This window comes from Rhinolophus sinicus, linkage group LG03 (assembly GCF_036562045.2).
Source record: "Rhinolophus sinicus isolate RSC01 linkage group LG03, ASM3656204v1, whole genome shotgun sequence".
In the NCBI taxonomy this organism is placed as follows: domain Eukaryota; kingdom Metazoa; phylum Chordata; class Mammalia; order Chiroptera; family Rhinolophidae; genus Rhinolophus; species Rhinolophus sinicus.
The window spans coordinates 5046583-5071696 of record NC_133753.1 but is presented as its reverse complement, the minus strand read 5'-3'; the positions used below and the strand labels follow the sequence as shown (position 1 = coordinate 5071696).

At 46.9% G+C, this 25114-nt stretch overlaps 1 protein-coding gene across 5 annotated transcripts in view; it reads right to left on the bottom strand.

The window, feature by feature from the left end:
- Window positions 1-25114, bottom strand: part of SETD3 (SET domain containing 3, actin N3(tau)-histidine methyltransferase) — a 61428-nt gene that overhangs the window by 35746 nt on the left and 568 nt on the right. Inside the window, exons 1-8 of one of the 5 annotated variants that reach the window (XM_074326950.1) lie at window positions 24794-24961; window positions 21387-21495; window positions 15481-15507; window positions 15255-15364; window positions 13409-13501; window positions 12071-12219; window positions 10084-10156; window positions 9522-9778 (exon numbers count right to left, since the gene is read on the bottom strand). In XM_074326950.1, coding sequence (XP_074183051.1) covers window positions 9522-9778; window positions 10084-10156; window positions 12071-12219; window positions 13409-13501; window positions 15255-15357 — 675 coding nt within the window. In that variant the 5' untranslated portion in view covers window positions 15358-15364; window positions 15481-15507; window positions 21387-21495; window positions 24794-24961. Of the gene's footprint in view, window positions 1-9521; window positions 9779-10083; window positions 10157-12070; window positions 12220-13408; window positions 13502-15254; window positions 15365-15480; window positions 15508-21386; window positions 21496-24793; window positions 24962-25114 lie in introns of those variants that run through there. The other 4 variants (XM_019751575.2, XM_074326951.1, XM_019751574.2 and 1 more) reach the window with 4 other exon arrangements.

Sequence of the window (25114 nt, the reverse complement as noted above, 5' to 3'; positions counted from 1 at the left end):
ATACCAGCACAGCCACAGGCAGGGAGGCAATTCGCTGGTGTGACAGAAAGTGTAAACAAATGAAGAATGTAACAGCTGTCCGGTATTAATAAGCTTTAGGAGAAAAAGAAAGCAAGGTAAGAGGGTACAAAGCCAGGGCGTGTCTCTGAGACGAGGAGCATTGGCCCAGGGAATGCCCACAAGGGACAGGTCTGGACACTGGAGACGTCTGGACAGGAGCTCTCAGGCCCCTCAGTCAGGGAGACAACAGGCAAAGACCCCATTCGCCTGGGCCAGGTTGCGCCCGCCTCTGAGCACCAGCTTTCTTATCTCCTACTTGGACGAGAGGGACATACCCGTGCCAGAAGATGAGGATGAACTGCTGGGAGGGACAGGAACGCAGTTCATAGCTATAAGGCCCTAAACAAATGTAGGTTCTCACTTAATTAACATGGTAATTATCTTCTCCAAATGCCGCTTCTCCTATTTAAAAACAAACCAAAAACCCTCCTCAAGCTTCTCAGCTGAAAGCACTCTTCCTTCTCTGAACTCCCATGTTTTTTAATCTGTGCCCTTAAATATCACTTTTTGCTGAACTAATTAAACAAGCCCAGAATGTTAAGCTTCTGGTTAATTTTGTGAGCCGTCGATTCCAAGCAGGTGCGTCACGCAGAGAAGGTGTTTGCTGAGTGAACACTTCAGTTGGAGAGCAGACGGGGGTGGGACAGGACTCGTGACAGATGATGAAATGTACTCTTTTGCTCTAAAAGTCAAGAAGAAAATGATGAGATGAAGGTCCTAAGGACATATTCTGCCTCCATGTACGGAGTGGCTCCCTAACCATCGGGAAGGGCAGCCTTGAAAAACCAGGCCGTGAGCAGGGCCCACGGTCGGGCAGAGACCAGAGGAGGGTCCCGGAAGTGCGCTGGGCCGACCCCGCTGGGTCTGGGGCAGGGCTGGTACCAGCGTGCTAGGCCCTGCATAGGTATCACTTCTTTATTGCCCCGGCCCAGTGACACCTATGCAGGGCCTAGCAGGGCAAGCACCCAAGTCTCCTTTCTACAGATAAGGGAACTCAGACTCCATCATGATCTGCCCAGATTTACACAGCAGGCAGCAGGCGTGGACCCTCTGGAACTGTTCCTGCCTCCACAGTACACTGCACCCCACGGAAACATGGGCTGTCAAAGCTAGCAGGCTGGATGCAGCGTGAACAGCAGGATGGAGTTGGAAGACCTGCTATTAACAAGACCGCTTTTGAAACTACTATATTGCACGGGCCCTATTTTGGATAATCTGCCCAGCAGAGACTTATTGCTACAATGAATTTCCACGACGGTCAATGACGTGGTCCACCTGTACCAGGCTGTAAGCCCACCAGGGCTAGAATGAAGCACCAAATATTCAAATCAGAGTGGCAGGCAGTCTCAATCCCAGGTAGGGTTAACAAGCAATGCAAACGCAGAAAAGCAAGGAGCCACAGTGAATACCAAGAGCCTCCAATCCGAGGAAACCAGGAAGGCTGGAGTGGCCGTTGTGTCAGAGCCACGACACCTTGAACCGAACAGCAACACGCCGCCTTGGCCTGCCTGGGACGACTCACTAAGCTACCACTTCTGGCAGAGCAATCCTTCTCGCGAGCTCACGAGACACAGTCTACAGATTCACTCAAGTTCACCCAAGGCTAAGCTCAGTCCACTCTTCCACTGGCATTAAAATGCGGCGAGGTGAAAAGTGTCAACTGTGCCTCCACATTCAGCTGCTGATTAAAATTGTCTATTAATAATATAATAATCGCTGTTACAAAGGTTCTTCTACTGTCTCTACTTCCTTTTCACACTTTGGTCACAAGTGTTTTTTTCCTTGACAGACACAAAGGGTGACGATGGGACGGCTGCGGCCCAAAATGGGAGGACCCCGAGAAATTACGAAACAGCCCTTTCTGTACTGAGAAACAGTCCAGTTTTGCAGGCAAGTGAGAGAATCTGACATCATCACCAACAACTAACATGAGTGGCTGGTTACAAATGTGTCTGTTAACTCGGAAGAATGTTCTCAGAAGGGCACTTGTCCGAGGTCTCAAAAATATAAGCAAGTTCCCTCTTTGGCATACAAAAAATAAAACCCCAAAACAAAAAAGAACTACAAATCACATCCCACGGGATGGGGAATTCACTCACCAAACAGACCCTAGCGGGGCTGGAAAAAGAAAAAAAGCAGGTTTCAAGCAAGTCTTATTTGAAGCTTCTTGTTTCTAAACTTGTGGGGATTTTCACAAAAAGTCCTACTGATGAGACTTGTGGGAAAGACCAAGGGCTGGTGAAGCGGAGGCTGGAGGGACAGACACGAGACTGAGAAAAGGCTGGGGCTGTGGGGACGGAGGGAAGCGGCACATGGTCTCTGGGCGGGGTGGACAGAGCTTCAACCCTGAGTCGCCATGAGCAGCTCTGGCCAGCTTTCTCACCCTCAGCCTGTCACCTCACTTCTTTACTTCTGTAAAAAGGGGGGATGCCCAGCTTTGGGGTGATGAGGACTGAAGGAGCCTCGTCAAGCCCCTCGGCCCTCCGGGCACGCAGGGGCGTCTGCTCAATAAACATCACAGACGAGTGAGGCCCCATTTCTGACCTCTGCTTCCACTTCTTCAGACACGAATTCAACTACCAACGACCAGGGCCTGGTAGCGGAGGTTTCTTCTGAATCTAATTTGGTTAATTCTGTCTCAGAGTCTATGGGAAGGCAGTAGTTCCCAACTCCTCCTCACTGTAAGAACGAAAGGAGAGAAAGTTCTCACAGTGCTTGGCACACAGCAGGCATGGCCGTACATGCTAACCCCTTCCTGCGTCCTACCACCAGGGAGGCACAGGTAAGACCCTCTCGTTAGGGCTGTTGCAGTCCCCACGCCGGTGCTTCCGCTAACATGCACACACCTGGTGATGCATAAAGGAGGAGACGAGGGACAATCCATGTGCGTTGCTTTGTTGGACATCTTACCTAACTCTGAGTAGCAAAGTTGGAAATTTTTCTAAAGGGGCCCAGGACCCCAAGTCAGGTAATGAAATGAGAAAGGGAAGGAAAGCTGTGGTTCAATAGGAGGGCTGCCAGGGGAAGAGCCGGCAGGGACAAGGGCGGGAGACAGGCGTGTCACTAGCAAACACAGCAGACGGAGAGCCCGGAATCTGTACCTGAAAAACTGGCACAGAGCGTGGGGCTGCCAAGCCTGCTCCCTGGTACAGACCCACAGCCGAAGTCCCGAAGTCCCCAAGACAGGAATATGTGCCACCGACAAGATGCCAGGCACAGCTTCCACAACTAGAACCATGAATGCAGAGATAAAGCATTGCATTTCTTTAGTCCCCCAAAGGCTGCTGAAACAAAAGCTGGAAGAAACAAAGAACTCTAGATTCCCAGAAGGTGAGGTCTGAATCTATCTGAATTACTGTAACAGTATACAAAACAAGTGATCAGTTAAAAACACAAGTCCGACTTTTCAAATGACATATCTGCAGCCTATGTTTATGAAAACAATGAACATCAGATACACGTTTCGGATAACTGACAAAACCAGAAACTTAAATAAGGCCAACACTCATACATTTAACACAGATTAATAAAAGCCAAGGTCAGCAATCGGGAACAAGCAAGGACACAGGGCAGGGAGTTTCAGCACGAGAGCCAGAGGCTCTCACAAAGATCCCACAGGAACTGGAATCCCTCCAAAGATGTGTGAGTCTGGAATGACTTGCCTGAGTCCTGGTGTTTTCTCATTTTTTACATCATTCTAAGTCAAATCGATAAGGATAAAAAAGAGAGAAAGAACCACCAGCTTCATCACCACTTTGGGGGAAACCAGGGGCCTTATGGCTTCTTCTAAGAGTGAACAGCTGCCCTCGGTACAGCTGAGACTACATCTCGGCGGGAGGGCTTTCGTTCAGGGAGCTGGAAGAAACCGCCAGCAGGCCGACCCCAGGCAGGCTCACGGGATGGACCTGTGAGCACAGGAGTCACAGTGGGCAAGCCACGTCAGCTTTGTGTCAAGTTACAGCCCAACACAGATTTAAACAAGACTGCTCTGCCCTTAAAACCAGACCACTTCTTCGTCCCCAGATTAAGTCCCCAGCAGCGACAGAGACAGACTGTGGCTTGGCCAGCCTGTGGCCTGGATGGGCTGGGGTCTAGCTAAGCTGCTCTGAGCCAGCCCAGGTGTGCACACCCTGCTCCATCGCTCAGATTCCCATTTGCAAAGGGAGGACCAACACCTCTCTCCCAGGTGGCTGGAAGGATTAAAGCAGCCTCAGGGAGGGTCACTGACTGGGCATCAGCTGTGGCTCTGGGTTCCCTCCGAGGTGCCCAGGAGCCACTCCCAGCCCCCTTAACCCTCCCTTCTCAGCCCCACAGGGACCGAGCGCCACGGAAAAAGGCCCCCGGCCAATTCAGGTGAACAAGTTGCAAACAGAAATCCTTCTTCACCTCCTCCGTCCTGGACTCTCAACCCAGTTCCTGTTATCACAATCCAAGGAGTGACTCTGGATTCACTGCTCGTGAACCTCAATACCGCCAGCCTATTCTATTAGCCTTCTCTCACACTCACCATCACCTCTGACTCTGTCCCTTCCCTCTGCACTTCTGTAGCTATTCGTACCCCTCACCCCTCAGTCAGTGGACGTGACACTGACATGAAGTCAGCTGAGAACAAAAATGTCACATATGGAACACATTTGCCTCCAGGGAAATATGTAAGTGGGAGTGAGGTCAAGAGAATGGTATCTAGGAGGCAGCGTCCACAGCCACGCTCTGAACTTTGCACTATGTTTGCAACTCTTTTGTAAGTCTAAAGAAGTATTTCAATTGGGGAAGGGGAGTTATCACTTTGTGAGGAATATAAATGATCAATGTCTAACTATTACATTGTTTTGTACACCTGAAACTAATAAAAAAATAAAAAAATAATTTCACAAAACTTATTACTAAAAAAAAAAAAAAAATTATTTCAAAATCAAAAAACAAATCTCTGCATCCCTAGAGATACCAGTCTCTGTGCCCAGGTGTGGTACCCCACACTTGAAAGACACTCAATAAATATTAGTTGAATTCATAAACAATCAAGAGGACACAATGAGCTAAAAAAAAAAAAAGAAAACGGTAAATCCAAGGTCAGGAGGAGGTGGTGGCTGGTTTTCCTTAGAAGCCAGACTCTTAACACAGGTTCTAGGTGAAGGGAAGGGCCAGCAGAGCGGGAGGGCTGGCTCCGGAGAGCCCCATGGGAGGGACGACACGGAGTACAAGCCGTGCGCACCCTGGGAAGCGCGGGGTAGCACCTCTGCCAGCAGAGGAAGTTACACTTGCATCTATGTGTGCTCCCTGACAGTGGCACCCACACACGTCTGCAGACAGCTTCAGATGCTGACACACAGTGCCCAAGAGTTTAAGGGTGGCAGGATCTGTAAAGTACGCAAACGCCCTAATGCCCCAATTTGATGCTCGTTTCTGAAGGCCTTGTATAGATTTCTATGTGTAGATGTGTTAGGAAAACACAGGCTAAATCGACTCTCTGGCAATTCACGTCTCACGCTACCCTTGTGTGGCACTGTCACAAGAACACGAAAAATGGGAGAAGCAACTGTTTGTATTCAGCCACAACTGCCACAAGATGCCAAGAACCAAAAGTGACATCTTCCTCTGGCTCTTGGCGGCCCTGTTTTCAGCAAGTTGTGAGTATGGCTGCTTGAATCTTCTGGCTAGGCAGGAGAAGTTGCTTGTTCAAGGAAGACAGCCAACATGACTGCCTTACTCCGTCCTGAAGCGTAAGGCAGGAAATGTGGGAGCTTGCGGCAATGGATGCGTGCCTTGAAATAAGTTCATGGCCCAAATGAGTTTCTCCATCTCCATACATTTCCTTGCACCTCTCCAACTGTTTCATGGACCCCAAAGAGGAAACGTAAGGAAGAGGGGGACAAATCACTTAAATTATGAGATCAATGGAAAAAATGGTAATTTTATAGATACGACTCTCTGTTCTGTTAACCCCTGGATACTTGCATTTACTTAAAAGAGCATCATGCTCAAGATCAACAACACAGGAAACTGTGCGTGTCCCTCAGACAACTCTTAACCGTAGGCCCGGCGGCAGCTCCGACCGCAGTGCCTGGTCCATTACATGGGATTACCAATGAAACAGCTGACTCACAGGGTCTGTAAAATCCTTTTTCACTGACATGGGTGAGAAACATTTGGACTATCATTCACCTATGTTACATCAAATCAAATCTGATGTAATTTACTTCACTTTCACACAATGACACTACTTCAAAAATGGGTTAAGCCACATCCTACTTTTCTACTGATTTCTAAACAAAACTGGCCCCTATTTCCAGGCGAAACATCTCCCTTGGAGCTGAACTTTGGAATGCCCTGATCTGCTGAGAGTATTTTTACAGGTTTAAAAATCTGAGACAGCTTTAAATGCCATTACACTGCCTTCCGCCATTAATGCTCTCTTCTTCCCTGGTTTCTTTCCTTTTCACAAGTTGACAGAAGTTTTACCACCACTTAGGGTTGTCAATCCACACAAGCCTTTGCCAGCATTTGGCTGAGCCACGTTCCTGAATTTAGCTTCCAGAGTCGGGGTGTTGACGTGCACCCATTAGGCTGCAGCGTGAAGTTTCACCAGCAGGTGCTGTATCTTCACACAAGGTCCAGAAAATCCTCAGGTAACGTGCTCGACAGGTTCTGCGACTTTGAGCGAAATGACATATGACAAAACCAATTTTACTGTAGGCTAACTCATATTAACAAGAGGAAGTTCCTCCAGCCTCTCATCGACATTATAATGAACTGACACTGAACCAAAGGGTGTTATTCCAGGACCTGGGGGGATGTTCTCCAAATTCCTTGCATCTGAGGCTTCTGGTGACATATGATCATCTGCTGAACACCTAAAGGACAGACTGTATGTTGAACGTCTCAAGAAGGATACAGTGTAAATACAATGAAAAAACATAGACAACCGTACAGCACAAGTCCATGAAGACCAGCAGAGGCTCGGAAAAACTGTTTTAAATGAACTTGGAAAAGCAAGTTAAAGACAGAAAGTAATATGAACAAACAAGTAGCCTCACTAAAAGGTCCTTGACCAAGGAAACATGCTGGAAGGAAAGAACACAGGAAATCATTTTTCTAGCTTTTAGGCAACAACAACCAGAGCAAGAGAAAGAGAAACATTAAAATAAAAAATGCAATGCAGTAAAATCTACCGAAAGGAATTTATAATTACCGGAAATCAGTCCTAGTGCTACTTTTCTCTTAGAATAAAAATCCTAAAGCCTGAAAACAAGTAAGCTGCGAGGCTGGATGGACCCTGACGCTTGCATGCACTTGGGATCCCCACCAGACACAGGGACCCAAAACACGCTTGCTGTCACACCACGGGTGCTCCAGGAGACAGTGGCCAAGAGACCCTCACTCCAGCCGTCAGCTCAGAAGAATAATGGGCTTCAGTTCAGATGCACAGCTTGGTGCGGACCCTGGGAAGATGATTTTAAATGGGAAGTCACAACTGAAAACAGCGAACTGAGTTCTGGAATTTGGCCCCGCTCCCCTCAAATGGTATGCAAGTATCTGTGATATAGGACACACTTGCTTTTATTTCTCTGGGAAAACGGTTCCCCTGACCCTGAAAAAGGTTAAGAGCCACAATGCAAAAAAAAAAAAAGAATCAAACTGGGGGCAGGTCACTGTAATGAAAATGTTAAATATGAACTGACATAATAGACTCTCTCTCCCCCGAGCAATAATGCCTTGATGCAGTGACCTCCTAACAGAGCAGAGGCCCGTCGGATGCTGGAAAAGCATGAGAGATACATGGTGTGGTACCACGGGGAGAAAACGCGGCTCTGATAAAAGGCAGCAGTACGATGCTAACACTCGTGTTTACTCAGGGTTGGTACTGAAACTTCTGGAAGCAACGTGAACACTCGCAAAGCAGAACAGCAGCTAGACTCAGAATATGACGTTCTGAAAGGGAAGTTTTGCTGAAGTCCGTGTTTCTTTGTCCTGAGCCCTCACGCACGAGTCTTCGACTCCACAGCACACACCTTCCTGGTGGTCACACGGCACATCTCATGGTGAAACTAAATCACTCATTAGGAACTTTTCTACGAAAGCTCACTATGATGTATTTTCAGTTGGTAATGATTCCCTTCTGCCACCTGTTTCTACCACTGTTAGGTGCCGGTCCCGTTTTCTCTGTCACTGACCACACCCACACTGACCATGGTCGGGTCACAGCTGAGCTGTTCCCACTAAAATAGGGGTTCCCCAGTGTACCCAGTGGCATGTGGGGTCACAGGAGAGATGGGGCCGTTTACCTACAGTGCCAATCAGACTTGACAGAATGTCATTTAACAAGATTTTAAAACTAGAGCAAACATAAACATTTGCATGAATTTTTAAGATTTATAAACATGAGACCAAAAACCAACAACAACAGCAACAAAAACATGAGACTTTGAAGCCATTCTGAGCTTGTGGTTGGTCACTTTGGGTTTAGTCCCTAGTCTTGCAGGAACAGTCTCCACTAGCCTCGGCCACTAGGAGTTTCTTAGAAGAAAAGGTGAAGAAATGCTAACATAAGGTACTGCAGGGATGGGGGAGAAGCGACTAAAAACAACAAAAAACAAAACAAGCGAACAACAGGGCCTGAAGGATCGAAACACAAAACGGGAACATAAACCGAGCGTCTCTATAACGAGGCCTACTGTACAGACGGTCTCACGTAGGTCAACTCCTTTCCTCCGCTCAGCAGCCCTGCGTGTCAGACGCTGCATTATCCCATTTTACAGACACGAGAATGAAAGCAGAGATTGCCCAAAAGGACAGCGCTCCACAAGGAGCCGCAGGGACTCAAACCCGGCAGGCCGGCCCCAGAGCCCGCCCTCTCCACTGCCACCACTCTGCCTGGCCAAGGTGACTTCGGCCACGATGCCCTCGTTTTCACAGGAAGTTGTGCTCCTATCGGCCACGGGCTCCGAGGCCTCATTCACAACCTTAGAGAGATTTTTATACACCACTTCTACTTAGAACAAATTAAAATGGACTAATATACAGCATACTTTAAAAAACAAATCAGCATTATAATTAGTGAATTAATTGTCAACATTTTACTGCTAATATGTATGAAGAACACACAAACAGAGCTTCAGTTTCTTGGAAAATTTATGCACAAAGCACTTTTTTGTATTAGATACATTTTGTGGCTTTTAAATTTTCATTGTATTTTGCTTTCGGAAAAACTTAGTGCCTTTCATAATTTAGGAACAATTGCTGCCTATATTAACACGGACCCTGATGAAATCAATATAGTCAAACCATATTTCAGTGATATTGCTGTGAAAATGGAAACAATGGACTAAAACACATTTTCGTGTGAAAAGCAAAATGTTGCAGCATGCTTTCTAAGATGTCAAGTGAACACCTATGTAATCAATTTCCTTTCCCCCCCCACCCGCCCTGTCAGGCAGACCGTCAGGAAGCAGCCAGCGGCTCACCTGGATGACTTTGTAGAAGTAGGCATACTGCCGAGCCGTGTTCTTATACTGGCTGAAGACGTCGTGGATGGCTTGTGTGGACTGAAGGTACCGAACTTCGTCTTCCCCAAAGTAGAGAGGGGTATCGTACTCGCTGGGGAGGGTCTGAATGTAGGGCTGCCAGAAAGAGTTAGGATCGGCGCGCTCACACAGCAGATGAAAGGCCAGTGTGATATTTCCCATGGCTTGAAGAATTCGGTCTTGAGAATACAAGGGCCCTGAAGTAACCCAGAAGTTAACAGCGTAAGTTCCACCAACATCTTTCAAAAGTGTGCATTCGAAATACATATTAAAATTATAGAAATACCCAAAAAGTCTTGTAACACATAAAGTAACATGCATCTTTGTTTGGACACTCTTCTACTATGTCAGATGACAAGCATGGAAAACACTTAATGTGGATTCAGGGGAGTATTTCGCTAGTTGAGAAAACAACCAAATATGGTCCTTAGCACCACAAAATGACATTTTACGTGTTTCTGTCATTTTCACTTGGCTTTGAACAGTCAGAAATTATTCTCACCCAAAACTGAATTTTTAGCAGATTCAACAGTCATTAGCAATTTCCGTGGAACCCATAAAAATAACTCTTCTGCCTAGGAGGAAAAAAAAACAAGAAAACAGTAGAATCATCAAAACGTATTACAGTCTTCAATCCAACAGTGTCTATGGTCAGAAAGCCCACGACACGTGAAACACAACTTAAGGCTGCAGGTAAGTACTTCATTTTAATTACCAAATATATTTTAAATGTAAGCACTTACGATGTGGTTAAGTGAGTGGAAGCTGGTTTAAAATCCTGTTTACAGTAGAAAAGCTATACATACTGAGAGAGAATCAAAAAAGGGACTTTCAACTGTAATTTGAAGCAACTATAACTTGGGGCGGAGCACAAAGGTGTTTATTTTATTCTCTGCTGCACTTATATTTTTAAGCGCTAAAAAACAGAACAAAATGTCTACCTCCAACAGAACCCTACCCCGTCCATGTCAGCTGCTCCGCCTGCTACTGCGTGTTTGAAGCTAGGGGAACAGTCCTTCCTCTCCACACTTGTCTTTAAAAACAGTTCCCAGCAAAAGCACAAGCCCCTAAGACAGACTTTGGTTTACTCATTTTTTTCCCCAAAGTATTATCTCCTATTTTGGCAACAGGAGAGGCTTTTTCTCAGCGTGTTCTGTATGTGTATTTATACTGCTTCTAGTACCTTGACTGTGGTGATGGTACCACGGGTGTATCATGTTTAAACTCATCAAATATATATATTAAATATGTGCGATTTTTGACGTATCAGCAATCGTCAATAAAGCTTAAAAAAGCCCGTGCACGCAGTGAAGACAAACCCCCGCTGGGACGGCTGGGGCAGTGTGCACGCTGATGACGCCACCCATCTGATGCAAGGGCAGAACGTGTGACCGCTCATTTCCTCTGGCCTTTTACCAACGTCTATCTACTATCTGATTGTTTCTGTGTGTCTTGTCCCTTACTATAGGTTATAAGCATCACGCAGGAAGAGACCCTGGATTTCTTTTGGAAGCCAGGCATAAGAACAAGCAAGGTACTGCTGACAGACTAGATATTTAGAAGGTATCTAATAAACCAGTGTATGGTTTGTCAGTATACCTACAACCTGGCCGAAAACATTGCTGAAGTCTAAGAGGACCTATTAAGTTAACACCCATTTCCTCCACCCAGGTTCTGAAGCAACTCAGAGAGATACAAGATGACAACAGATGGTCACCCGGAATACCACCTACTGAACCCCAGAATTAGACTCTCCCACCTGGTTACAGGCAGCACTGGAGCCCCACAGGCCTCCCCATGTGTGACCTGCCCCTGGAAAACTCAGAGGGTGCAGAGGACACAGCACAATGAATGCACATAGGCAGCCAGATCCCACCGAGAAAGGGGCCAACCCCAATCATCAAACAGATTAAGTTCCGCCTTCTTTCTAGGAGAGGCACAGTGAGAGGCTGAGAGAGGCTGCTGCTCCCTCCATCTTGAAGGAAGGACCAGAGCGGAGAAAAAGCATTTGTCCTTCAGCAGATGTGTATTTTTCTTCCTTTCCTTTGGTTTGTCTCTCAGCAGCGGTGCCTCCATCCAAGAGACTGGTAGCATCGTCAAGCAAACCAGCCTCCAGCGTACCCCACCCCACATCCCGTCCACCGCAGGCCCTGGGTGCGCTCCCTGCAAACCACCTGAGCCCACATCCTGTCTGCATTTAAATCTCAGAATTCTGTGAGGCGCATTCTGTCGTCGCCTAACAGAGGCCCAGACATGGGAAGTGCCGGCCCCCAGCACAGCTCCCGAGGAGGACGAGCTGGGAGGGGCTGCCCGGAACACGGGCTCTACCAGGAGGCTGCCGGGCGGGAGAGCGAGCGCTGGTGGCACGCTGCCTCCCTGCCAACAGGTGCACTAGCCCAAGGCATCGGTCTCCACGTCCTGTGCCTCCTCCACGACACCCCAGTCCAGACACACAGACCGGCGGCCAGACCAACAGGCTATACACTCACCTTGATATCTCTTGTTGCTCTCAAGCCAAAGCCTTCTTCTTTGAAGCTAACCATTTCAAAACCCTCGACAGAAGCTCCATTTTCAGATGCCCATTTCATTAGGTCAGGAAAGTAATCTTCTCTTTTTCCATCGAAAGTAACAGACAAACCTGTATCAATCCGAGTTTCAGGAAATAAGAGCTGCTTTTAGGACATGTATCATTCACGCAACTCCCAGGAAATAAAGCATAGCGCGTAACTGACATAGGAAATACCAGTAACACTCCAATCTTGAAAAAAACCAAAACGAATCACCAGCTAGCCGCAGCACATCTCCTATCGAGTGATGGGAAAGACAGACCTTGCGCTTCACTTACTGAGAACGAGCGAGATCTCTAACTTTAGCATAAGTTGTAGTCAACGGTCTGTGCTCAGGAGACACTGAGGATACACAAAACTTTTCAGCCCCATTTTTGATGAGGCAGGATTAGCAGTCTCCATTTAGTGCCAATAAACACATCATAAAGGAGCCTGTCACCATCTGGGGCTTGAGACCATCTAACCAAAGGCTGCATGACTGTAGATGTTTGTGGGAAAGCAATAAAGCTACTACTTCAGGGAGCAAATAAAAAACAAACCCTCCTCTGACTCACTTTCCTGACAATACATAAACAGGAGTCTAAGAAGGTTTTCCTCCTCCTTGTAAGCACAGGCTCCTTATTATGTTTCCCCTGCACCTTCCTCGTGGCCCTGAAGGACTGGTGCCCTTGCTTTCTGTGCATTACAGAACAAAAACAATAGGTATGCTGAACAGGCTGTTTCAGCTGACACTTGGCCCCCTTGCCAGCGTGGCCGAGAATCATTCCGACATCTACTGAATACACCCGTAAAAACAGCTCGGAAATAAAAGTACATCTCTTATTTAATCAAAATATGTTTCAGTTCATTGTAAACCTCGGCGAAACATTAAGCAATCAGTAAATACTTGTGTGTTGACCACACACAGCACTATGGACTGACCTCAAACCCTAAAGGGAACACAGTATGGAGAAACAGATTTAAGTAACTATTTCCTAAAATAAGGATAAGGAAAAGGCATATCATTTTAGCCCCCAGAAACAAGCATTTCCCCTCCACAGAGCTCAACACTGTTACCCCTTGCAAAGCAGGCGGCCTCTCAGCAACGGGTGGGCTCCCGAGAAGTGCCCAGGGCAATCTCTCCCAGCCTGGCAGCCCCTTCCCCAACCTTGCAGAGGCATGAAAGACACTGAGAGCGTGACTACTCCCAAAACCTTTCTGACTTATGATGAGTCTCGACATGATTTTCTTAAACTAGGATTGGCATTCTAGAAAACGTACCTTTCTGTTTTTTCCGTATTTTCTCCACCAGAGACCGGATCTGCACATACTCTTCCCATTCCTTTCCCGGGCCAGGGGCAGGACTACTGCATTCTGTAACATAAAAGCCACGCACACATTTCTTTCAGCTCAACCTGCTAGTCTTCAGAAGAAAGAGGATTTGGGTTTTGTTGTTGCCGTTGGTTTAAAGGACAAAGATACTATAGCCATGATGAGAAACGTGAGAAGTGCAAGTCAGCTATACTTTTCAAGCTATAAACCCTCCGAAACTATTCAAATGCCACGTGCTCAACTGCTGCCCCAGTACCTGGTGTGAACACCCAGCTTATATTTACTTCCTTCCTGCTGCTCTGATACACCGTCCTTAGATCATACTTGCAAACAGGAAAACCTAAAAAGCTATGCTAACCTGCAAAATACTGCCCTGAAAACTCTTGTAGATGGTAAGAGACGGGAACATTGAAAGTCAATGTTTATTTCTAGTTAAACCTGTAACAATGGCTAAGAGAACCATCAATTTGGATATGAGGACAATTAGTCAACAAACATTCCACATCCATGTGTAAGGCACTATATTAAGCCCTCTGGGGGAGTCACAAAAAGAGACAGCAGGGTCAGTGCTAAGAAAGCAGCGGGGATTCTGCTGTAGGCCAGGACCACAGGCAACACCTGAGACTGGTGTTTGGGAGGCTGCACTCGGGGCACCCGGCCTGCAGCAGCTCTTCCCTTTGAAACAGCTACCAGTTTAGAGAGAGAGCCCTTCCCACGCTCCGCTAAACCTCCTGGCCCGCTCTGCTGTCCGGAACGGAGTCTCCGTGGTGTGTAATCAGTAATGACCAGGCAGATGCTGACTCATAAGTACAACATTAAGGCCGACCAGTCTTACTTCATTCTTCCATCAACAAACACTGACTGAGGCCCTGGAATATGCGGAGAGGAGCCTGTCCTAAAGCTGCTGGTCTAGTGGGGAGGCAGGTGGTAAGCGGTCAGTGCGTCAGGGCTCTGTGGGGACCCACAGCGCTCTTGCAGGAGGGGGACGTGAGGGTCCAGGGGCAGTGGGATACTCAAGGGGGGACATGACCCGGACTCGCTGCTGCCTGCTTGTCAGGGAGAGAAAGCTACACTTGTATTGGGGCTTAGACTCACAGAATCTAAACATAAAGAGCAAAGAAAATGAGACCAGTGTAGTTAGTAGTTAATAGAGTGACTACAGCTAAATTTAAAACATGCACAGCACCAGTAAAAAACAAGTTACCAGTTTATGCTACCTTTCCAAAGCAAGAGATTTCCTTTCCTTGAACCAAGAACACCTAACTCCAGCAGGTGAAAACTGGCCAACTCTTACTGAACCACTAATGATGAGGCTGAGCCAGCCTAGTAAGGGAGCGCTGGCTTCCAGGTCTGCCCCCCTGGGGCTCGACATCCCAGAACACACCTTCATGTGCCGTAGCTCACGTGGCCCTCGTGACACTCCCGAGATGAGTCTTTATTTACTGGTATGAACACTGAGACTCAGAGTGGGGAAGTAACTTCCGAGGCCACATTGCTAACAAGTGGATGAGCCTGTCCGTGTCCCCCGTGCCCAGGGAAGCCCCTGCCGTGGCGCCTGCGCTATGGGCGCTTTACATTCAGTATCACATACAGGCCTCGTTCAGTCACGCGGCCCTGACAGTGGCGCGGAAGCTCCGCGTGCAGATGAGCACGCCGCAGTGGAAGAGGTTCCGTAACCTGCCCAGCTCACAGGCTCACTTCACGCCTCACCACATGGGTGACTGTCCCACGCAGCACTGAGGACACAGGAGCCAAAAGGCACGTGCCCCATGGGAAGGCCGAGAGCGCGACTTACTCTGCAGCAGCTCACTAGCCAGGTTCAAGGTTTCCTTCGGTGACACACTTGCTGTAGCACCGGTGCCTGACTTTTGCGTTTTCACTCGACTCTTCTTACCCATTTTCTGACTACAGAGAAGAGGAAGAAAAGACAAAGAGAAGTTCACATTACATTTCCAAAGAACAAAATCAAGTAATAAAAGGTGGCACCACAGTGGCTTAGCCTTAAGATGCTAAGAACTTACCTCACAGGTGCTATATCCTGAAGTTTCCTTCCAAAAAGAGAAAAAAATGTGTAACAAATATTAGCATTTGGAGGCTCTCAAAAGAAAAAAAATCTGCTTTGTAGTCTCTGGAAGAAACTGTTTCTTTTCACCTACAGAAACTATAATAGAAGCAAATTTTACTCTAGAACTTCTTTCAAATTACACAGATTTTGTTGTGTATACTAAAATGTTTATTCCCCGATACTACAGAGAAAAAAGTTAAGTATACATACATGTATCGAAAACTGTCCTCTGGGCACAGAAACAGATACACCTGTATTCTCCACGCTTTGCTTTAAAAAGATCATTTCCCTGGACATGTTAGAGCTCAAAGAAACTTCAGAGAGAGGTCACCTAACTCCTTCATTTTGTTCCACGGAAAATTCACAGTCCCGCGCCCAGAGTTTCACTGGAGTCCGTGGCAGACCACAGACTTGAATGAGGTCTCCCAGTACCTCCCAATCTGGTACTTCAACCACCCACAAGTCCTGTAAGGTCTAACATATAAGCAACGACCAGAACATTCCACAAACAGATGAGACAGTGGGACAGGAGGCACCAGTGGCTCTTCTCTGCATCTCAGGCCCCTCCGTGTCTCCCAAGGGCACTTCTGTGGAGGGCCACTGAACTTGACCTAAAAGTAACGAAAACTAGCCATAAGTGTGGAAAGAAGGGCTCTGATCACACTCCCAAGTGTGTGTCGCCTGCAGAAACCCGCCTCCGGTGAGGGGCTCGCCTGGCTCTCCCTGCGGCCCTGGGGGCCAGACCTGCTGTGTGTTAGGTGCTCAGCAACCCTGAGGAGGCCCTCCAAAAGCCTTCCCTCTTCGCAGCAGCAAAGCAGGGGTAAGTGTATTCCACGGAAAGGGAAGAGCGATGGCCAACACGTGGCTGGAAGCCCTGTGGGCACCATGACCGGGGCACAGGCATCTATCTGTGTGCTGCTCTCGCTGGTCAGACATGGTCCCGCCGCCACACCCACAGAGGCCCCCGGTGACGGCAGCTGCTTCAGGGGGCTTAGCTGTGACTTGGCCAGAAGCCCACAGCTTCCAACCTGAAATCCTGTATCGCGTCCGGCACACAGGCAGGCTGTAAGCGCAGGAGACTCACTGAAACAAGCTCTCTGGTCCATGCCTGGGACCATGCCCAGGGACCTTGCTAGCGGCTGCAGGAGACATGCAGGAGCCGAGCGAAGGAGAGGCCTGGCCTCAGAGATGAGGAGGTAGGGAAGCAAGACTCAGCAAGGAGAGTTCCTCAAATCAGGAAGGCAACTGAACAGGGAGGGGCAAGAAGGATGACTAAATTTTAAGACTCAGTTTGAGAAGGTGGGAGAATCCAGTAAGAATGGTTTCCTAAATTCAACCTCCTTCAGCCTTTTTCAGCTAACAAGAGTTCCCCTACATCAGGGGTGTCAAAACTGCGGCCCACGGGCCAACTGCGGCCTGCAATCCATTGTTAATTGGACCGCAGCGAATTCCAAAAATATATTTAGTTTACTTAAATAAACCAGGTGAGGCAATACGTACTTCACCTCGAGTGAGTGGCCCGGCTATTTGTGTATTTTACTGCATAAGGCCCTTGGTGAAAAACGTTGAAAAAAGTTTGGACACCCCTGCCCTACATTATGGATTTGAATTGAAATAACTACCTACACTTTTCATTTATGATTCAAAAATCGGTTACACACAATGAATCATTTTCATTGTGATTTCAGCTGTATCTGGGGCTAGATTCCCAGTTTCAACAAACGAAACAGTCAAGTAGACATCTCGTACATCCACAGGGCTCTCAGGGGGAAAAGCTCCCTGTTAGAAATTCACCAAGTTCCTACAAAGACCAGACATTTATCTCCAGTATTTATTGCAAACATGTATATTAGAAAAATATAAAGATGTGCTAAATTAAGTGTGTGTACACACTCCCACACTCAAGTGAAATTTCAAATACTAGCCAGAAGATACAATGCTAAATAAAAGTTCTCCCAAAGTTTAGATTGAAATCAGGTATAATTTACAAATTTTTATTGAATTATCTGGAAAGAATAAAAAAGATTTATACAACACTTAAGACAAAAGAAAATACGTAGAGGGCGGCTGGGTGGCTCAGTTGGTTAGAGCGCGAGCTCTCAACAACAAGGTTGCCGGTTCAATTCCCACATGGGATGGTGGGCTGCGCCCCCTGCAACTAAGATTGAAAACGGCAACTGGACTTGGAGCTGAGCTGCGCCCTCCACAACTAGATTGGAGCTGATGGGCCCTGGAGAAACACACTGTTCCCCAATATTCCCCAATTAAAAAAATAATTAAAAAAAGAAAATATGTAGAAAAGCAACAGAGGACTGACAGACAAACGGATTCTACGAACAATCATAGTTATAGCTGTTCAAAGGGGCATCTGTAAGATGGAGCAGCGCGCCAGGAGTTTCACACACAGCTACTTTTCTTAATCAAGATAGTTTAACAATGTACAGAATCCTCAAAATGTGGCTCTTTAAAACACCATAAACTATTTAGCAAGTCCACCAACAACTTCTCTACCTGATAGGTAAAATGAGCTTCAGAAGACAGTAAAGTAAATGCATACTCAACTATCTAAATTGCTGACTAATATGCAAGTGGCATCTGTAATCAACAACCACTTCGGACCAACCCAGTGATGCTTCTACACATCATCTCTGTGGTGGGACAAACAGGTCCCAGAAATAAGAGTAAGTGCACGTCGGGACCTTGGCTGACGGCGGGGGTGGTGGTCAGAGAGGGTGCTGGATGGACGGTCGACCCATTTTTACGTAGTTCACACATACTGAACAGACTGAGCTGGAATTCAGCTGCGTGAGCATTTCTTTTTTTTCCAAAAAGTCTGAGTGGAAACGATGTATATTTGTATTTTTCTTCAGTTGCCTTCAACTAAATCCAACTAGAATAAACATTTTTGATGATACTTATTTGGCAATTTATCCGGGAAAGCTTAGCTCAAACCCAGCATCTGCTTTTCAATGTAGCCCACTTTACAGCTGGGTTGACTGAAGGAGAAAATGGCCCCGTGGCTGCCTCCTACCTCAGGCGCCCGGCTGCAGAACGCACTTGAAGGGAGTGTGAGAGGCTGCCTGGTCTTTGTGTAGGAAGAAAAGAATCTCACGAAAATACTTTGCAGGCCACTGGGATCGGATTACTACGCTCCGAATTAAAATACAAGTTATGGGATGATGGCTCAGGAAAATGAAAGCACTCCCAAACTGCAAAGTATTAACTGTGCTGATGTCTCTCCTGCAGAACCGGAAAGGCACACACAGCCTGCGTCGCACGGCACCCAGCTAACGGAAACCATAGCGTGCATCAGACATGTGCTCTTTCTCTGCAGACGAGCAGGGCCTCGCAGTAGGGTCAAGCCATCCTAACTTACACCAGGTAAAGCGGCCAACTAGCACCCATCACTCCAATCTATCAAAGGAGGTCCTGATGTGTCACAACTCTAAAGGACCCAGAAGTCAAGGCAAGCAGGCAGGCCGGAAGCTGGAATTCACTTCAACTCAGGAGCTTCTTAAGTAGGAGGATGAACATGGACCTATAAATGGCATGTAAGTAAAATTTCAATCTTTACACAGAACAATTTGGGCTGTCATACAGATAGATATAGATATACATGTACACAAACTTGAGGTTTTTAAAAAACAGATGTTTCTTGCTTTCTACAATGCTTTTTTGCTATTTTTCCACTAATTTACACCATAATTTTAGAGGTGCTTAAACTATTTCTGATTGACTCCTCAAGACATAATAGTTTGAGTTTTAAACTGCTATTGAATTAAGTTGCAAATATACTTAAATTAAAATGAGCCTCCTATTTAAAGGGAGTTGCAAAAAAAACCTCTCATAAAGCAAAGAATAATTTGGTATCAGGAATGATCATTTCCTATTGTATCTTTCTAACAGAAGAAAGAAAAAACGATAAGTGTGAAGGAACAGCTGTAATGTGTCCAATTACCTTGAAACCACCCACAGTCCTCCCATAAAGGATTCTAGATTGTAGAATTGTGGAATTTCAGGTTTAGGAGAGACCTTTGGGGTTACCTGTGTTAACTCTCAGCCCCACACGTTTAAAATAATGACATCTAATGTTACGTAGCAGCCATGGCTGTTAAAGTGCTTTGCGATCCACTATTCATTCGTCCGAAAACCCTGTGCGAGAGGCAGGGCTGTGTCATCCCTGGTACCAACGACACCACCTGAGGCTTGCTGCTGCCAAGTGGCAGAGGCTGGAACAAACCAAAAGTTCTGAGGGTGCACCTCTGCTCCCCAACACACCGCACTGCGGCCCCGAGCTGCTGCTCCATCACTTAAGTTCATCATCCACCATGACCTGTCTCAAGTCTGCCTTTAAAAGAGAAAACAACCCTTCAAATTTTTGAACACAGCTTCCTGTGCCCCCCCCCCTCGCCCCCAGTCTTTCCTTCTCCAGACCTAACATGCTCCTCACAAGGTACTTCTCAAAAATGGACAAAACCACTTCGGTACATTACACTTCAGTGAATTTTTTTTCGAAGTCAACAAAACCCTTCAGATGTGCTCTGAGAGGGACCACTGCCTTCCTGGAACTCAATTCAAGGAGGTTTCAGTAATAATATACCTAAGATTGCACTCGCTTTTCTACAAGCCAAGTGCACAAGTGAAGCCATTCGCGCAGTCAGTGCACACGCTCCCCTAGCCTTCAGGGTCAGACGGTAGTCACCTGGAACCTTCCTCACATACACTGACCTGCAGCAAGACAGACATGCTGGAGCAAACGGAGTGTGTGACCCGAAACACAGTTCCTCATGCTAACCATCGTGCTGTTTGCTTCTAGGCTACTGCAGCTATGCGATCCCTGCCAGTGTGCCATGGCGGGTCCCCAGCATGGCTGTCTTCATCATAGTGGCATCATTCGGGAATTTACTACATCAGGAGCTGAGGGAAGCATTTTACACCACAGACAGACATTATTTATGCCCACTTTGCAGATGAGAAAGCTGAAGTTTGGAGGTTAATTAATTTTATGCAAGATGATAGATAGTTGGAGGCAGAGCCTCCCCAGCACAGCTTGATGGCAAACTTGACTGATACTCAATAGATTTCATGGACTCACAGCTCAAAACCAACCCATCCATGAAGGCTCTGAAGGTCTGTTGTCACCTCGGAAGTTCAAAACAACAGTATTCCCTCAAGTAGTAAAACATACGACGTGAAGGTTTTCTCTCTGGTCTTTAAAAAGTACAGAGCCATTTTGCCGGCCTTGTCCAAATACACAGGAGTGGCCTCCGCTTCAGTGTGGGACATGATCAAAACTTTCAAATTAGCTTCCACCCGGTCCCACACACCCCACACCCATCTTTGAAATAGGACATCCTCTTGTCCTGGATCACAAAACTGCAGAAACCACTTAGTTGACCATGACCTGTAGCAATACTAAAGCATTACAATCAAATGAAAACTTTATTAGTCATTAGTCAATGTTATGGTAAAAGCAACTAACGAGTATGTTTCAACACGAAGCCTTACTTTCTCTTAACTGTGCTTAACAGAAAACTACTGATATTGAAGTCATGCCTCACTGAGCTTGACACCTTAAACCACTTAGTCACAGAAGTTTTTGAGACCTTTTATGTTCTAATGAATTGTATCCTAAAAAAGATGGAAAGTGAGATGCAGGATCGTAGATAGGTAATAAGCCTAACATAGTGCATATTTATTAAACGTTCTATGTAGACTCCTGATTATCTACATACTCTAGACAATTCTTTACTCTTTCTGAAAAACGCTGACAGAGTTTCTTCCTGCTCTGTCCCTCTGTCCCCCATGACTGAGCCTGGGCATGTGAAACGTTACAATCCCACTTTGCGTGGTAAACAGTACCACTCAGATCCCTGTCAAAATCTGAACTCGAGTCGGTCTTCTCTTCTATTGTCGGCCGTGAGTGGCTGGACTTACCTTGATTATCAATTAATTTCAACTTGGAAAGGACCTGAGTAAGAAAGAATTTCAAAGTTTTAACTTTAGGATATGACTTTTATCATCATTTGGAGTCATTTTTCTTCCAAACTTATTTCAGTTGAAAATTGTCAATTTCAGTTGAAAATTGCCTGTGTTCGTACCTCTTGTCTTACCATCTGTTTATTTCCAAAACCTGGAGAAAACTCCCCACCTAGAAATGGAGTCCACACAGCTAATCTCTGGCTTGAGTTACTAGGTGAATTAAACGAGAAAAAGCAAGACTTCTAACTTTCCAATTGTACTAATTAAGCTTTTTAAGACAACTAAGTGACTTGAAAAAGAAACAAAAAACAAGTCTCAATTCGTTTATAATAGAAAAATATAGTGTGCATATTAATAGTGTGTTAGAAAGTTATTTTTACTTTATGTAAATTTACATTATGTAAATTAATTATATCTGCAGATAAAAACACTTGATTGACATCTCCAACTTTATGAATCGGAAAGTGAGATGATAAAAGGAAATCCAATGTACAGAAGTCAATTTTGCCAAGGAAGGTACACCTGTAAACACAACAAAAGTGAAACCTAGAAAAATTTAAAAGCAAGAACTCCTTAGTCCTCTTAACTGGCTAAATATGACTCAGAATGAACAGATATCCAAGATAAACACTGCTACGACTATAGCAAGAGAAAAAGGTTGCACACAGCAAATCAAAATATTGGCCTCAATTACAATGCTAGCTAATTGAAAAAATAACTGGCCACAAGCAACTTCCAAAATAACATAATAAAGATATATTCACTCTTCTGTTAAAAATGTTTAATGCCATAGTAATAAATGACTGCTATTCTGGAGGGGAAAGGGAGGCAGCAAAATCTAGGCCCCATTCCCAGGATTTAGGTCCAAGGAGAGGAAACACACTTGAAACTCTTCCTCCCCACGCCCCAACAGAAGCACCATGCACAGTAGCCAGGGGCAGACAAACCAGTTTCTAAAGATAAAAACCCTCCCAGTGAAAGATAGTCATCAAACCACACAAAAAAAGACACACTATTATTAGTTACATTTCTAAAAGCTACTTCAGATTAGTGATAAGAAAAAAGGAGAGTATGTAATTGAAACGTTTTAAGAGACTTGGAAAGCCTCAAACTAAACTGACATCTACTTAAAAACAATGTAGAGTAACCCTGAGCTAAGAGGTAAGATTTTTACTCGTACTGTCACCAAAATTCCACACAGCACAAACGAGGTACCTGGTTTTCATTGATTTCAATAATTACCTACTAAATATTTACTACAAGCAAGCCTCTGTTGTACTAATGTTGATACTGTCCTCCTGCTGCCATCTCCTTTGTCCTTCTCTTCTAATATGAGAGCATCAAGTTGTAAGGAGGCCATTGTGACCTGTTATCAGAGCTTTCAAAATAAAGACAGCTGAACTTCAGAATGGAAAAAATCTGCAGAAAGGCCTCTAGTTTTCTCCTTTTCCAGTGGCCTCTAAAGCAAAGGTTTAATTATCATTTAAAACATGGCTTAAATGTTCACCACCAGGAAGAGAGGCTCAGTAAGTGTCCCTTTCTTATTGACAATCTTACTGCACCCCTATTGACAGAATTGAACAGAAACTTTCATTCCTACAGCACATGCGGGCATCAAAGTTTTAACTATCAACTCCAACCTCATTCGCATTCCAGGAGAAAAGCACTGAGAGATGTTAGCATGCTGGAGATGAGAAGCAGCAACCATTTCCCTGGCTGAGACTGGAGTTTCATTTCAGATATGAACCCACAATGTTGAATACACAGAGAGAAAGGAGCGCAGACAGGAAGGGGCAGCAGAAGGCTAAAGCCAAGGTTATTCGGGGTCCCAATAAAGAGGTTGTTCTGCAGCTGTTCGAGAAACTGGCGTTACAAACTACTTTCTTGGGCCAGAGAAAAACTCCTTAAATTGCTGGAACTTTACCAAAATATCAATCACAGCAGCCCCTGGGACTCATTTGGTAAGGCAGGACTTGCAAGCACCGTAGCCTCTACAGACACAATACACCATGGTTCAAGCAAGTCTTGCCAAGTTTTAACCGTGGAGAGGAAAGCTGTGATTATTTTGCTATATTCTTGGGGTAAATGCATTCCCTTAAAATAGTAAGGGAAACCTCTTAGAGGCTAATGGTTAGGTCAGTTTTGAAACACCAGTGGGGTCATTTTTTTAAGAATAAAAATGGAGTAGGGAGAAGTATCATTTATATACGACAAAATTCACACTTTTCTGGGTCCAGTTCTAAGTTTTGACACAGGCGTATAGCTGTGTAACCACCACTACAACCAAACCACCTTCAGGTCCATTGTCAAAACGTTAACTCTTCCAAGGCTCCTAGTAAAAGCAAAATTAAACTGTCAATATACTTTATAAATTTATTTTTGCTTTTGAAACATCACACGTTTGCTTTTGAAACATTTGGAAAAGCAAAACAATACCCTTCAAGTGACCCTAAGTGTGTCAACACACCGCGGGGGTGAGGCCCCCCGCAGCAAGTGGCGCCCGACAGTAATCCTCTCCTTTCCCCAAGCGGCAATCGGAGAGGCAGAGCTGCGTCGCCAGGCTGGAGCCACGAGGAGAAAGAGTTTAATGCCGGAATGACAAACTCCAAAGCACTGAATTCTTCTCCCTAGTAGGGCACGAAGCGTGTGGAAGATGGCCAGGGCGCGTGGGAAGAAAGATGACCTATTTTCAACGACTGTTTTCATAACTGGAAAGTGAGAGAAGCAGGGGCTAGTCCGCGGGCACCCCGGCGGGCACCTCAGATTTGGAGAGAGGAACATAAAGCCACACACAGCCTTCACCCAAGCCGCGGGGTGACGACGGGAAGAAGGAAGGAAGCGAGAGCGCGCGAGCCGGCCGCACGCTGAGCCGAGCCTACGAGCGCCAGGGAAAGGGGCCCGGGCCCCACCCGGTGGACAACGAGGGGCCCGGCGCTCACTGCACCTGCCACCACCTTGGGCGGCGGGCGGAGCGGGGACCGGAGCGTTGGGCTCCAGAACAACACGCGGGGCAGCGGCGAGTTCGCCCCCGTCCGGGCAGGGCCGGAGGGCAAAGGCCAAGCGGCACCCTCCGACCCCACCGGGTCGCCCATACCCAGCCCTCCCCTCCGGGCCCCAGGGCGCCACCGCCTAGCACACCCCGGGCCCGAAGCGGCCAGCGGAGCGCGGGCCGGACCTCGGCCGAGGGATGCCGGCCAGGACTGGGGGCAGCCTCTCAGCGCTCGGGAACGACGGCGCGAATCTGCCCCGCGGGCCGCTCGCGCGGAGGGACCACCGCCAGCACTCACCTGCCCGCTGGTCCCTTCGCGCAGCCGCAGCGGCACCACACTCCCGGCCAGACCCACCGTCTGCTTCAACCAAGCCCCAGGCAGCGGCGGCGGCTGCGGCCGGACGGGAGGGGCGGGACCGCGGCCTGAGACGGCCCGCCGCCGCGGCCCAACCCGGCTCCGCCCGCCCCCGGGCCCCGCCCCCGGGCCGCCGCCGCCGCCGCCGCCCATTGGCCTCCGGCTCATAGGCATGGGCACGGCCCCGCCCCACCGCCCCCCTACCGTTTAGCTCGGGCTCCTCCCCGGCCATTGGGCCAGAGGGCTCCTGGGCCCGAGCGGCCG